Here is an 11,313-nt window from a genome sequence, read left to right as displayed (position 1 = left end):
GACTTTAAAGGAGCGTTTAAAAATATTTTAAAGAACAATATAACTATGAGGAGTGAAAAGACAGATATCTCAGAATAGAAATGGAAACTATAAAAATGAACCAAATGGAAATTATAGAATTGAAAAGTATAAAAAAATCTACTTGATAGTTTTAAAAAAATTGACAACAGAAAAAAGTCATTGAGCTCAAAGAAAAATTAATATGTAATTATGCAATTTAACAAATAGAACACAAATAATATAGAAAATAGTGAACAGCGTGGGATCTGTGGAATGACGTCTTAGAAGGGGAGAAGGAGGAGGAGGAGGAGGAGGAGGAGGAGGAGGAGGAGGAGGAGGAGGAGGAGGAGGAGGAGAGAATAATGCAAAAATAATTAAAAAAAAATAATGACCACAACTTTCCTGAGTTTGGTGTAAAAGCATAGCTCACACTGCTGTTTTAGAAATACTAAACAAGCCCTGGCCAGTTTGGCTCAGCGGTTAGAGTGTTGGCCTGCAATCCAGAGACCCGGGTTCGGTTCCTGCTAAGGGCACGTACCTCAGTTGTGGTTTGTCCCTGGCCCTGTGGAAGGCAGCCACTTGATGTGTCCCTTTTATGTCGATGTTTCTCTCTCTCTCTCTCTCTCTCTCTCTCTCTCTCTCGTTCTCTCTCCCTCCTACTCTATCTGAACAAAAAAAAAAAAAAAAAGGAAAATTGTCCTCAGGTGAGGATAAAAAAAAATACTAAACAAAAATAATTTGATTTAAAAATAGTGGGAATGTATTTTTATTGTATGCTGATTTTTTTGTTCTGGGAATTTTCCATCAATTTGTAGAAATAGATGAAGAATATTAAAAAATTAATAATCACAGACTCATGAGGATAACATGCTACAGTTCAGGATATTCAAAGTTTTCCTGAAATAACCACTTGTGTGGTCAAATCAATATAATTTTTAATAATTACATCTATAATTAATATATTTTAGTTACAAAACATTTTATTTTATTTTGTAATCTTAAGCTTGCATTCTTTATAGCTGATGATCACATATTCTTTATAAATGATATATGAAAAAGAATGGCTACATAAACTTAGAATATTCATCAAGAGACTTATATCAATGGTAAATCACATTTGACTTGTACAATGCAAGTAGACAAAGTGCAAACTTTTAGCTGAGTACATGTTAATTTGTAGGTATATAAAACTGATATATATATGTGTGTGTGTGTGTGTGTGTGTGTGTGTGTGTGTGTGTATATATATATATATATATATATATTTAGTTAATCCTCACCTGAGGATATTTTTCCATTGATTTTTAGATAGAGTGGAAGGGAGAAAGGGAGAGAGAGAGAAACACGATGTAGAAGAGACACATCAATTGGTTGCTTCCCACACGATCCCAACTGGGGCGTGGATCAAACCTGCAGCCCAGGTACGTGCCCATTACCAGGAATAAAACCCAAGACCCTTCGGTTCTCAGGCTGATGCTCTAACCACTTAACCATACCATCCAGGACTGAAACTCTAATTTTAAGAAATAAAATAAAATCCATAGTAGACCAATATATTGAAGTGGACTCTCTCAGATTAAAACACTATTTTCCTTATTTTGGTTGAAATTCACAATTTCTACTGTTTTATAGTTTTATTCTTCAATAACAAGCAATTCAAACTGATTTCATTCATTCTACCCAACTTCATTTAACAGATTACCCCCAAGTGTCATAACTGAAAATGACAATAAACATTGTTGTAGCTCACAGTTTCAACAGTTAATAATTTGGGGGCACCTTGGCTGAGTATTTCTTGCTCAGGGTTTCTCATAATGTTGGAAATCAAGATATTGGTTACAGCTTCAGAATCTGAAGGTTAACTAGGGCTGGAGGATTCACTTCCAAGGTGGTTCAGAAGTCACATGACTATTAAGTCTATGAAAGTTTTTAGCAGGAGCCTGTTATTCATGTGGGACTCTTGTAGGTCTTCTCGAGAGTCCTCACACCATGGTGGCTGATTCCCCCTTGAAAAAGAAGAGAGAGACAGAGACAGATGTAGAGGAGAGAAAGAGAGAGAACATGAACCAGGTGAAAGCTGTAACCTTTTTATGACCCAGCTTTCAGAGTTACATTATATATCCAATTATACATTGTATTCAATAGAAGTAAGTCACTGAGTCTGGTCCAAATTCAAAGAGAAAGGAACGAGATTCCACCTTCTAAAAGAAGGCGTGTCAAAGGATTCAAAGAGCTATATTGAAAGCACCACAAAAGCCACATCAGGGCTGCCACTAAAATGAAACAGCTCCAACTATTTTATTCTGGTTTTATGTCACTCTGGTAAAAAGTAAAAGTGGAGAGAAAGTTACAATGTCCTATTTTGTTCATGGACCCACTCTTTGGTGAGAGAGTAGTGAGACAGCTTGGTTTGCATTTCAACTAAAACTGCAGGTAATAGAGTTTGATAATTTCCTAAAATGAATTAAAGATGTTATCATTTTTACTTGTGAAATACCAGGTATTTGGATATCAGGCATCACGCAAACAATATATGGCAACAGCAAATTTGAAAATTACTCACATAAAATGAAAGTCAAATGTATCATATCTTTATATGCCAAATAGAGCTCCAGACCATGTTGCATATTCTGTGGCTAGCACAGTACTCACAGGGTTCACATGATTTAAGACCTCCTGTATTGCTTTTCAGTCCAATACTTCAAGCACCATTAGATTTTCCATCTCACACAACCATGGATTTCCATTCTTCAGTACTTTCTCTGAGCATACAGTGTAACTGCTCATTAAATTGCTTCCTCTTCCAACTGTATTTCAATTAGTGGTAACATCATTCTGAAACAAATTCTTGAACTGAATTTACTACCAATGAAACAGTTCTTACTGTAGAGATGAATGAGATCTTCTTAAAAATCTTTCTGAACTGACACTGTTAATCCTGCAGGGTATAAGAAATTTGTATAACATTCCTTCCCTTGGTGTATATAAAACCTGGAATCAGTATTCACCTGGTTCTCCCCTCCCCTCCCCTCTCCTCCCCTCCCTTTCCCTCCCCTCCCCTCCCTTTCCCTCCCCTCCCCTCCCCTCTCTCTCCTCTCTTGCTAGGAGAAATCTACCAATATTTGGGAGGACACTCAGCCAATCTGGAAGAGTCCCACATGAAGAATTCAGTGCAGCTTGCTGGCATGAGGTAAATAGTTTTGCAGTAAAAAGCATGAATCAATAATTCAACAATAGAAAGAATTAGCAATTGGTCTACCCCTCCAAGAATCTTTCAGTAACAAGAACAATGAAAGTAAAAGAAATGACTTTGTATTTTTTTGAGTAAGTGATTTTTGAAAGATGAATATAAAGGTTAAGTGATATAGTTAATATTTCATCTTGTAGGCCCATATGTTTTCTTGACATTGCAGGAAGGAGTTGAAGTGGAAGAAAAGAAAGGAGGGATATCACCCACTCGTGCAGGGCCAAGTGACGTAGGATCCTACTAATATATTTGAGAATTGCAAAGAAACAGAGTTGAGGGGGGCACTAATGTGACATCACATGGTTTGAAGCCTCTAAGTAAACTTATAAATACAAAAATAATAGCTACTGAAAAATCTTAGAGTGAAGTGTGTGTGGGGCGAATTAACCAAAGAAGTCATATGTCTATAGCCATCACCCATGGACACAGACAGAAAGGTGGCGAAGGCCTGGGGCTGGGCGGGAACAGGGAGGAGGAGGGCAAAGGGGGGGGGAAAGGGGGAGACATTTGTAATACTCTCAACAATAAGAAAAAATAATAACCGCAATAATAGCTACCTCTTAAAAGTCAGAAACGAAGCTCTAAGGTCAGTAATCGGAGAGGAATGTGAGAGACTCTTTTGTCTATGAATCTAGGCAACAGTTATCTCCACAACAGAGCAGACAGTGGTACCTATTTGAATAAATATTTTTCAGTATCAGTGTGGCTCAGTATTGTAGTAGGACATGAAACCAATTCAAGCTTAAGGTTACACCTCATCTATTCTAAAAGAATAGGGCAGAGCCCCAGAAGGTAACACTTTCACACACAGAGAAATCAAGGACTGAACTCGGATCATCACAACGTATTTTCTATTTTTCTAAGACAGTGCTCTTCTAACCGTGCTCTTTGGAGTCCCTACATTCCTCGCAGTTCTTCCCAAATGGGCAAAGGCTGTTGGGCCTGGGCCCCATCGTGTTCTACCCCAAAAAGAACAAGCCCGATTGGACCTTCTACATTCAGAATTCACAAGTAAATTGGCATGTGAAGAGAGGACTTCACAGCTGAAAACAAATTTAAAGACCATTAATCTAAGGCAATGGCAAAAACAAAAACCAACCAACCGAACAAACAAGACAGACCACTGACTGTTAGAGTACAGTAAGTGGGGGAAAGCAACCGATTCTATGACATGATGGCCTCTGTGGCCAATTCTGCCTCTGAGAAAGTCAGACATTCTGTCCATCACAAGTTCCCACAAGTCACCTACCTTACCCTGTGCGTTCCCAATACGGTCGTGTATTCTGAGGTATAGTGAGATCTCTGGAAAATAGAAGATGAATCCTTGTCCATCTCTTTGTCTTTGGCCCCACCATGATCGCTTATAATTCTCCAAGCCTTCACTGGCTGCCACGATCCAGGCATTGCTCTGAGCTTCCACCAAACCCTACTCCCCTTCTCTCTTCCTCATCAAAACTTCCCTGTCCTGGAGCCCATTTCCCCACTTCTATGTGACTCATTAGTTAATCTGGTAACCAATTTGGCCCAGAGTAATAATGGCTTAATACATAGCCAACTATTCCTCTAACCATTTGCATCATCACTCACTAACCTACTCGGTAAACATCAGGCTTTGTATTCTGAGATTTTAAATAATTCAAATAATTACGGTTGGTCAGTGGAGCAACATATTCTGTCAAGGAAACTCCACATGACACCCCATAAATATTTGCCACTGCCCCAAATAAAGACATTTATGAGAGTTTGTGGCATTATGATTCAATTTTGTGTGTTGGTAGGGGAGGAGCAAATGGGAAGAAATATTTCGGGGAGAAATATTGGGTGATTTCAAACAAGTTGCTTCAAATGCCTGATCTCAGCTTCCTCAACTGTAAAATCAGTGAGTTACAGCCAATTAACTTTAAGCCTCTTTATAGATCTTTATTCAGTATTTGGAGTCTTATTCTCAACAGAAAATATCTTAGTTTGCTGTCTCCTTCCATAATATACCTGTCAGTGTTACAAAATGCCCTTCACCAACTACCCCCAAGAGGAACAACTAATAAAACCTCAGGTTATTTGTTTGTTCAACCAGAAATGTCCTTAACTAGTTACAGCCCTCTAAATATCAACATGCTTGGCTCACACTAGTACTCTGTCAATTATTTCACTTACAGACTATCCTAGTTCAATATTTTCATAAACATGTGGCCAACTTAATTCAAATAGGACGTTTGTTCTCCCCCAAGTTCTATTATGAACATTTTCAAGTGTGCAGAAGATGAAAGAATAATATATTGATCACCTATAAGGAAATTTCCTAGATTCCACAACTAACATATTACTATATCAAATTACTATTTATCCATATGTCTACCTATTAATTCAGAAGATAGAACTCTCAGTAAACTTTATTATAAGTGAGCGCAAATTAACAAATGTAATAATACATTGTTTGGGAACATTCATAGTATATCTTTTGATGTTATAATCCAAATAAGGGGGCATTGAGTATTACTTTGCTCACTGTATTTTGTGTTCCATTTCAATTATAAAGAAAAATTGATACTATGGCATAAAAATATCAGTAATTTCTACATGTCTAGGGATAGACTTTCTGAGCTCTTAAATGGAGGGCACTTTTATAAAGAACACTTTTTATAAATGATTCTATTTATTTAAGACCTATTTGTTGACTACTCCTTTGTGCCAGTTAAGAGAGACATTGCTTTTACTTACCAGGAACATATTGTCTAGAAGAAAGTAATAAAATGAAGTAATGTGTGTCATATACAATTATTACACATTTATTGTTAGGGACTCATAGTGCACACTGTGATACACTGCTGAATCCCCCTTCGTAAAAAGTAGCAATCAACAAAATGAAAAGTCAACCTTTGGAATAAGAGAAAATATTTGCGAACCATCTATCTGATAAAAAGCTGATACCTAAAATATAAAAGAAACTCATACAACTCATTAGCAAGAAAACAAGTAATCCAATTTAAAAATGGGAAAAGGATTTGGAGAGACATTTCCTCAAAGACATACAAATGACCCAAAGTACCTGAAAAGATGCTCGGTATCATTAGACGTCAAGGAAATGCACGTCAAAACCACAATGAGGTATCGCCTCACACCTGTTACAATGGCCACATCAAAAAGACAAGAAATAACAAGTGTTGGTAAGGATGTAGAAAGCAGGCAACCCTGTGCACTGTTGGTGAGAATGTAAATTGGTACCACCACTGGAGAAAACAGTATGGCGTTTCCTTAAAAAAAATTAAAATAGAACTACCATATGATCCAGCAATCTCACTTCTGGGAACATATCTGAAGGAAATGTAATCACTATCTCAAAGAGCTAGTGAAACAACCTAAGTGTCCATTAAATGAATGACTGGATAAAGATATACTGGAATATTATTCAGGCAAAAAAAAAAAAAAAAAGAAGAAGAAGAAGAAGAAGGAAATCCTGTCATTTGTGACATGGATGGGTCTTGAGGGCTTTGTGCTAAGTGAAATTAGTTAGAGAAAGAGAAATAATATATTTTCTCACTTATATGTGGAATCTAAAAAAGCCAAACTTATATAAATAGAGAATATAAATGTGGTTGTCAGGGGTTGAGGGTTGGAAGAAACAGGGAGCTGTTGGTCAAATGTTATAAATTTCCAGTTATAAGATGAGTAAGTTCTGGGATCTAATGTATGGCATGGTGATTACAGTGAACAATCCTGTATTATACACTTGTACGTTGCTAAGAGCCTAGATATTTTTTAATAGTTTTTATTTATTTTTTTAGAGAGAGAAGAAGGGAGAGAGAGAAACACTGATGTGAGAGAGAAACATCAACGGCTGCCTCCTGCACGCCCCCTGCTGGGGATGGAGCCTGCAGTGTCGGCATGTGCCCTGACCAGCAATTGAACCAGGACCTCTCAATCCATAGGAGGACACTCAATCCATAGGAGGACACTCAATCCATTGAGCCAAACTGGCTGGCCAAAAGCTTAGATCTTAAATGCTATCACCACACACACAAAAAGGTAATTATGTGAGGTGATAGATGTGTTAATTGATCTTGTTGTGTTAATCATTTAAAATATATAGGTGTATCAGATCATCATGCTGTATACCTTAAACTTACATATGTTATGTTAATGATATCTCAGTAATGCTGTGAAAAAATGATTACGAGCTCCTCGGCTTCCGTAGAGGAAGTCGCGCGGACCTGTATTTGGGGTTTCGGTGCCCCCCTTCCCCTTCCCCGGGGTCCGGGGGTGACATTGCACCGCGCCCCTAACGGGGTCGCGTCGTCACCCCACGCGGACTCGCTAGCTGGCGTGCCCCTCCATTCTCCTCTCTTGGCCAGGCCTCCACCCCGCCCCCAGCTGCCAAGCAATGGGGGCCGCAGTGTTTTTCGGATGCACTTTTGTCGCTTTCGGTCCGGCCTTTGCGCTTTTCTTGATCACGGTGGCTGGGGATCCGCTTCGTGTCATCATACTGGTCGCTGGGGCATTTTTCTGGCTGGTCTCTCTGCTCATGGCCTCTGTGGTCTGGTTCATCTTGGTCCATGTGACTGACCCGTCAGATGCCCGGCTCCAGTATGGCCTCCTGATATTTGGTGCTGCGGTCTCTGTCCTTCTACAGGAAGTTTTCCGCTTTGCCTACTACAAGCTGCTTAAGAAGGCAGATGAGGGGTTAGCATCTCTGAGTGAGGACGGAAGATCACCCATCTCCATCCGCCAGATGGCCTATGTTTCTGGTCTTTCTTTCGGTATCATCAGTGGTGTCTTCTCAGTTATCAATATTTTGGCTGATGCACTTGGGCCAGGTGTGGTTGGGATCCATGGAGATTCACCCTATTACTTCTTGACTTCAGCTTTTCTGACAGCAGCCATCATCCTGCTTCATACCTTTTGGGGAGTTGTGTTCTTTGATGCCTGTGAGAGGAGACGGTACTGGACTTTGGGCCTGGTGGTTGGGAGTCACCTACTGACATCAGGACTGACATTCCTGAACCCATGGTACGAGGCCAGCCTGCTGCCCATCTATGCAGTCACTATTTCCATGGGGCTCTGGGCCTTCGTTACAGCTGGAGGGTCCCTCCGAAGTATCCAGCGCAGCCTCTCGTGTAAGGACTGACTACCTGGACTGATCACCTGACAGATCCCACCTGTCTGCCCACTGCCCATGACTGAGCCCAGCCCCAGCCCGGGTGCATTGTTCACCATTCTCTGTCTCCTTCTCATCAGTCTGTCCTGCCACCTTCAGGGTTTTGCTTTGTCCACTGGAGACCTTTAGGCTTTACCAGGAGCAGCCTGGGTTCAGCCAGTCAGTGACTGGTGGGTTTCAGTCTGTACTTATCCCCACTATCTGGGGACCCCTTTGTTATCCAGGACTTTCCATGTGTCAGTGGTCTGCTTTCACCCTGCCCAAGACTCACCTCCCTTCCCCTCTGCAGGCCGACGGCAGGAGGACAGTCAGGTGATGGTGTATTCTGCCCTGCGCATCCCACCCGAGGATTGAGGGAACCTGGGCGGGGGACCCCTGTGCCTGGGGTGCTCCCCTGATCTCCTCGCTCTGTATTTCTCCATCTCCAGTTCTGGACAGTGCAGGTTGCCAAGAAAAGGGGTCTAGTTTAGCCATTGCTATGAAGATTAAATTAATGGAGGCTCAAGGTTAGATGAGCTCTGAGTTTCCTAGTACCCCCTCCCCAGACTGGACTTTTTGGTTTTTTTTCTCAGGTCTGAGGGGAACAATTTTTGGTGTGATAAAGACCCCAAACTGCCTTTTTCTTTTCATTTTGGAGAAGGGAAAGGGAGGAGGTATGTTGGACTTCTAACCTCCTTGGACTATATTTTCCCTCCTCAGATTGCTCCTTATGGCTGGGCTCATATCTGTCACCCTTTCCCCATGGTCCCAGGCCTTGGGGGAAAAGAAGGAAATGCATGTTTGGGAACTGGTGTTACTGGAACTAATGTTTTAACCTCCTTGACCACCAGCATCCCTCTCCCCGAGGTGAAGTGGAGGGTGCTGTGGTGAACTGGCCCACTCCAGAGCTGCAGTGCCACGGGAAGAATCAGCCTACCATGACATCGTAGGGAAGGAGGGCAGATTTTTTTCTAGTTTTTAATTGGGGGTGTGTGGGGGTGGGGTGGGGAGGTTTTCTATAAACTGTATCATTTTCTGCTGAGGATGGCATGTCCCATCCTTTTAATCAAGGTGATTGTGATTTTGACTAATAAAAAGGACTTTATAAAAAAAAAAAAAAAAAAAAAAAAAAAAATGATTACGATGTTAACCTAACAATCGGTGTCTTAGTCATCCCATACTTTATTACCCTCCAGGTTTATTCATGGGTTAACTTTACATTACACTTGTCTAACTGGAGATGCCTTCAAAATCAAAGGCATGAAGAGTGACGGTCGCTTCGCCTTGTGCTGATTTCGCAGCTTGACCTGCGAAATGTTGAGATGTTGAAAATGTTGCAGATGGAAGCAGCTGAGAACACTTCTAGCTAGCCTTTTGTAAAGGAAAGCTCTTTTGCCATTTAGTGACAGTTCAATGGTTTAAATATGAATGCAAGTAAGCAACAGAGAGAAGGAAAGAAAAAGAGAAAACAGGGAAGGAAATGAAGGTGAAGCTAAAGGAAAATTAAGAGGATATCTGATTTAAATAGTACATTACAGCTCAGGGCTCAAGAGTAAAATATGCAAGTAGCTTTGGGGCAGTCAGGATATAGTCAATAATGTTAGCAATAAAATGAACATGACACAATTCTACCAAACCAGATTTCCATGGAGTAACAGGCAGTCTCTGGATTATAATGCTCCATATTTAATGGTGTTCCTTGGCATATAGAAACAATCAATATTAATGCATACCCTTCAAAGAATGCTCAAAGAGCAGTTCCTAGAACTACTTACTATATGTGGTAGGCAAGATAAGGGGAAGGAAACTAGCTATTACAGAGCTTTCCCAATGCTCTAGGCATTGTACTAGACCTACCCTATGCCATTTGCTATTGCATTTTGTCCTCATGAAATGATAAGGTCAATAAAAATATACATCTCTTAGGAACGAGTCCCCATAACTTCTGGCTGGAAAAACCAGCAGAAACTGAGGCAGAAGAAGGCTGCTGCTGCAGAAGCCCCAGCAGTTCCTCTTAAAGGGCCTGCACACAGACTTACTCAGACCCACTTCCTCTGAGCTCCTAGGGGAGGCAGCTTGAGGGGCACCAGAGAACAGGGAAGGACTGAGCTGTTTGGTCTATGGACAGGGCTGGAGGGGCAGCTTTCTCCTGGACAGACATGCTGGTGGAGGCCATTGTTCCTTTGCTGAGCCCTTCCCCCACCGGGCAGGCAGACAGCTGCCATATCTGCAACTCCAGCAACCTGGCTCACACTGTTGGACCCGCCCTGGTGATTCCCCACTCTACCCACCTTTCCAGCCTACCCAAGCAGTTTCCAAAGGCTTTACCATAGGATTGGCCTATCTTGGATCCTGCTTCAGCATTTCCTAAAATCTCTCAAAAGAGCAGCATCTGGTACCTGAGCCCACCAGTTCACCTGGCACCACTGGGCCAGTGGACACCCTGTGTCAACACAGACCAGTGCACAGTAGTGGAGCTGTCTAGGTGCTGGTTGTGGAAACCGCAAACGGCCAGGAGCCCAGCACCATCCCCCGCAGTAGCAGCCCAATCAGAGTCAAGATATTCCCCCAGCAACAGAGGATGGACATCCATCCATAGGCAACAGAAGCACAGACCAGCAGCAGAGAACCATCCCCAAAAACTACAGCAAAGGCTGAGCAGGAGCTGAGCCTCACTGGGCAGCAGCACTCCCCAGCCACCAGTGGCGGTACCTGGGGCTCCATAGGGCCCTGTGCAACACAGCTATTCACAAGAGTGATGGGAAGCTGGGGATCCAGAGGGACCTGGGTAACCCAGTGGCCCACAAGAGCGGTGAGAAGCCAGGGATCCAGAGGGGCATGTGCAACCCAGTGGCCCATAAGAGCGGTGTGGAGCCGGAGCTCAGGAGGGGCCCCTACACAGCTGATCCTCCAAGGTAGTGGCTACTGGGCACAG

The 11,313-nt window shown here is 41.9% G+C and overlaps 1 protein-coding gene across 1 annotated transcript; it reads left to right on the top strand.

Annotated features, from left to right (window-relative positions):
* Positions 1-7,475: 7,475 nt before the first annotated feature.
* Positions 7,476-9,482, top strand: LOC118633455 (gamma-secretase subunit APH-1A). Its single transcript, XM_036267400.1, has 2 exons — positions 7,476-8,358; positions 8,689-9,482. Exons 1-2 carry the CDS (start codon positions 7,626-7,628, stop codon positions 8,751-8,753), a joined length of 798 nt encoding a protein of 265 aa, XP_036123293.1. The 5' UTR covers positions 7,476-7,625; the 3' UTR covers positions 8,754-9,482.
* Positions 9,483-11,313: the final 1,831 nt, after the last annotated feature.

This window comes from Molossus molossus, unplaced genomic scaffold (assembly GCF_014108415.1).
Source record: "Molossus molossus isolate mMolMol1 unplaced genomic scaffold, mMolMol1.p scaffold_m16_p_18, whole genome shotgun sequence".
Lineage (NCBI taxonomy): Eukaryota > Metazoa > Chordata > Mammalia > Chiroptera > Molossidae > Molossus > Molossus molossus.
This window is presented reverse-complemented; position numbering and strand designations above follow the sequence as displayed.

Bases quoted from the DNA above. Each gene is read 5' to 3' on its own strand.
- LOC118633455 (XM_036267400.1), top strand. From the start codon at position 7,626: ATGGGGGCCGCAGTGTTTTTCGGATGCACTTTTGTCGCTTTCGGTCCG. The intron at 8,359-8,688 runs GTAAGGACTGAC...TCCCCTCTGCAG, and splicing joins TATCCAGCGCAGCCTCTCGT to GCCGACGGCAGGAGGACAGT.